This window comes from Colobus angolensis, unplaced genomic scaffold (assembly GCF_000951035.1).
Source record: "Colobus angolensis palliatus isolate OR3802 unplaced genomic scaffold, Cang.pa_1.0 Scaffold96, whole genome shotgun sequence".
In the NCBI taxonomy this organism is placed as follows: domain Eukaryota; kingdom Metazoa; phylum Chordata; class Mammalia; order Primates; family Cercopithecidae; genus Colobus; species Colobus angolensis.
The window spans coordinates 2,526,045-2,528,726 of NW_012123598.1; the positions used below are offsets into that span (position 1 = coordinate 2,526,045).

The window sequence follows — 2,682 nt, forward strand, 5'->3', positions numbered from 1 at the left end:
GGAAGAATGGAATCAACAGCTCCCAGGAGACTGGAAATGCCACCACAGGTGAGAGGCAGTCACCATTTGTTTGATCTCTTATTTGTTTAAGGGACAGTAGGCAGGAGAACGTGGCTGACTGACTACTCTATAGTCCGTCTGGGCCACATTGAGCCAGGTACCTATGTCCACATCCTGGGGCAGTCTCAGCTCAGGAGATGAAGAAGGAATGAATGTCCATGGTACCCCCAGCTGCGAAGCTGGGGCCGGTCTGTGTCTAGAACTCTCTAGAATGTGGACCATAATGTCCAGGAGCATCTTCCTGCACTGACAGGAATGTGTAGGGGCCAAGGCATGTTATCTGAGCTTTCAAGGAATGAGATACTGTGAGTGGGGACACTCTGACCCTCTGACTCTTCTTCTAGTTCCCAACTGTGTCCCATATTGAGGATGGAAACTCAGATCATCAGCTCCATGACCCTGATGTGGACAGCTCCCTGTGTCTACACCTCCACTGTCCCATATGGTAGCCACTAGCCACATGTGGCTATTAAATTTAAACTCATTAAAGTTGCATGAAACTGCAAATTCAGTTTCACATTTCATGTGCTCAAAAGGCCTGTTGAGGGGCTCCCAGTCCCTACTTCATCCTCCACTGTGCTAATGCCTACAATATTGGAAAGTCAGAGGCCATCTTCACCACCACAGAAAGCTCCTTTGATTCTCTCTTATTTTTTTCTTTTGTTTTTTAGAATCAGAGTCTTGCTTTGTCACCCAGGCTGGAGTGCAGTGGCAGGATCATAGCTCACTGCAGCCTGAAATTCCTGGGCTGAAGCCATCTGCCCACCTCAGCCTCCCAAGTAGCAGGGACTATAGACGTGGGCCACCGCGCCTGACTAATTTATTTTTTTTAGAGATGAGCTCTTGCTATGTGATCCAGGCTGGTCTCTAACTCCTGGCCTCAAGCAGTCTCCCAACCTCTGTCCCCCAATTGCTGAGATTCCAGGCGTGAGCAGTTGTGCTGGGCCATGGGGCCTCTCTTAGGCAGTGACTCCAGGCATAATGGCTTCACCTTTATGATGTAATCTCCTTGTAAGGGCCCTACCTCTTAATGCTATTCCATTGGAGATTAGGTTTCAGTATATGAATTTGTGGAAGGGGACACACATATGGAGGCTATCGTACTACTCAAATTATGACCCACGTGTGAGCTGCATCAGTGTTCCAGGGAGCTGACTAGAAATGAGTATCTCAGCTCCACCCCAGACCTACTGCTCAGAACCCGCATTTAACGAGATGCCCCGTGAGATGTGCACACATTAAAGTTTTTTCTTTTTTTCTTTTCTTTTCTGTTTTTCTTTTCTTTTCTTTTTTTTTTTTTGAGATAGAGTCTTGCTCTGTTGCCCAGGCTGGAGTGCAGTGGTGCAATCTCAGCTCACTGCAACCTCTGCCTCCTGGGTTCAAGCGATTCTCATGCCTCAGCTTCCCGAGTAGCTGGAATTACAGGCACATGCCACACCATGCCTGGCTAACTTTTGTATTTTTAGGAAGGACAGTTTTTTTTTTTTTTTTTTTTTTTTTTTTTGAGATGAAGTCTCACTCTTGTCCCCCAGGTTGGAGTGCAATGGTGCGATCTCGGCTCACTGCAATCTCTGCCTCCTGGGTTCAAGCGATTCTCCTGCCTCAGCCTCCCGAGTCGCTGGGATTACAGGCACCTGCCACCACGCCTGGCTAATTTTTGTATTTTTAGTAGAGAAGGGGTTTCACCATGTTGACCAGGTTGGTCTCGAACTCCCGACCTCAGGTGATCCACCTGCCTCGGCCTCCCAAAGTGCTGGGATTACAGGCATGAGCCACTGCGCCCGGCCGAGACAGCGTTTCTACTAAACCCCGTTGACCATGTTGCCCGGCCTGGTCTTGAACTCCTGACCTCAGGTGATCCGCTTGCCTCAGCCTCCCAAAGTGCTGGGATCACAGGCGCGAGCCACTGCGCCCGACACATTAAAGTCTGAGAAACACGGTCTAGAACATACACCCTCTGTCTGCTGGCACCAGCAGTTGAACAAGAGCTAAGATCATGGAGGGCAGTGAGGGGCCCACTCCTGCCCCGTTTTGTTCTGTATCTCTGCCCACATAGGATCTTCTTCCTAATTTCTCAGCCCCCAACCCAGTGAGAAACCTCCATATGGAGACTCAGACCAACAGCTCCATCGCCCTGAGCTGGGAAGTCCCCGATGGCCCAGACCTTCAGGACTACACCTACTGGGTAGAGTACACTGGAGACGGTGGTGGAACTGAGACCCGAAACACAGCAAATGCCAATGTGACAGCTGAGGGACTCGAACCCGGAACCTTGTACACATTCTCTGTATGGGCAGAAAAAAATGGAGCACGTGGCTCCAGGCAGAATCTCAGCATCTCCACGGGTAGGAACCCTCAGTGCCCTCTCCCTGTTTTGGTGAGAGGTTCAGAACCGGCAGCAGCCATGTGGCACTCCCTCAGTTCTGGGTTCTGGCTCTGTAGTCCGTGGGCTCTTCAGCCTCTCTGAGCTCAGACATCCCCCTCTCCAAGTTCACAGGTAGATGTAATCACAGCTAGGGGCTGGCTCTGCCCTGAAGAAGAAGACAGCTCGTGCAGACGTCTCCTGCCGCTGAGCGTGGGGCTTCGGGGGCATAGGCCTTTTCTTTCTTCCCCTTCCCCTTC

The 2,682-nt window shown here is 50.7% G+C and overlaps 1 protein-coding gene across 1 annotated transcript in view; it reads left to right on the plus strand.

The window, feature by feature from the left end:
* The window catches only part of PTPRH (protein tyrosine phosphatase, receptor type, H), a 30,902-nt gene that overhangs the window by 10,681 nt on the left and 17,539 nt on the right, over positions 1 to 2,682 (plus strand). Inside the window, exon 5 of the mRNA XM_011932588.1 lies at positions 2,139 to 2,405. Coding sequence (XP_011787978.1) covers positions 2,139 to 2,405 — 267 coding nt within the window. The remainder of the gene's footprint in view (positions 1 to 2,138; positions 2,406 to 2,682) is intronic.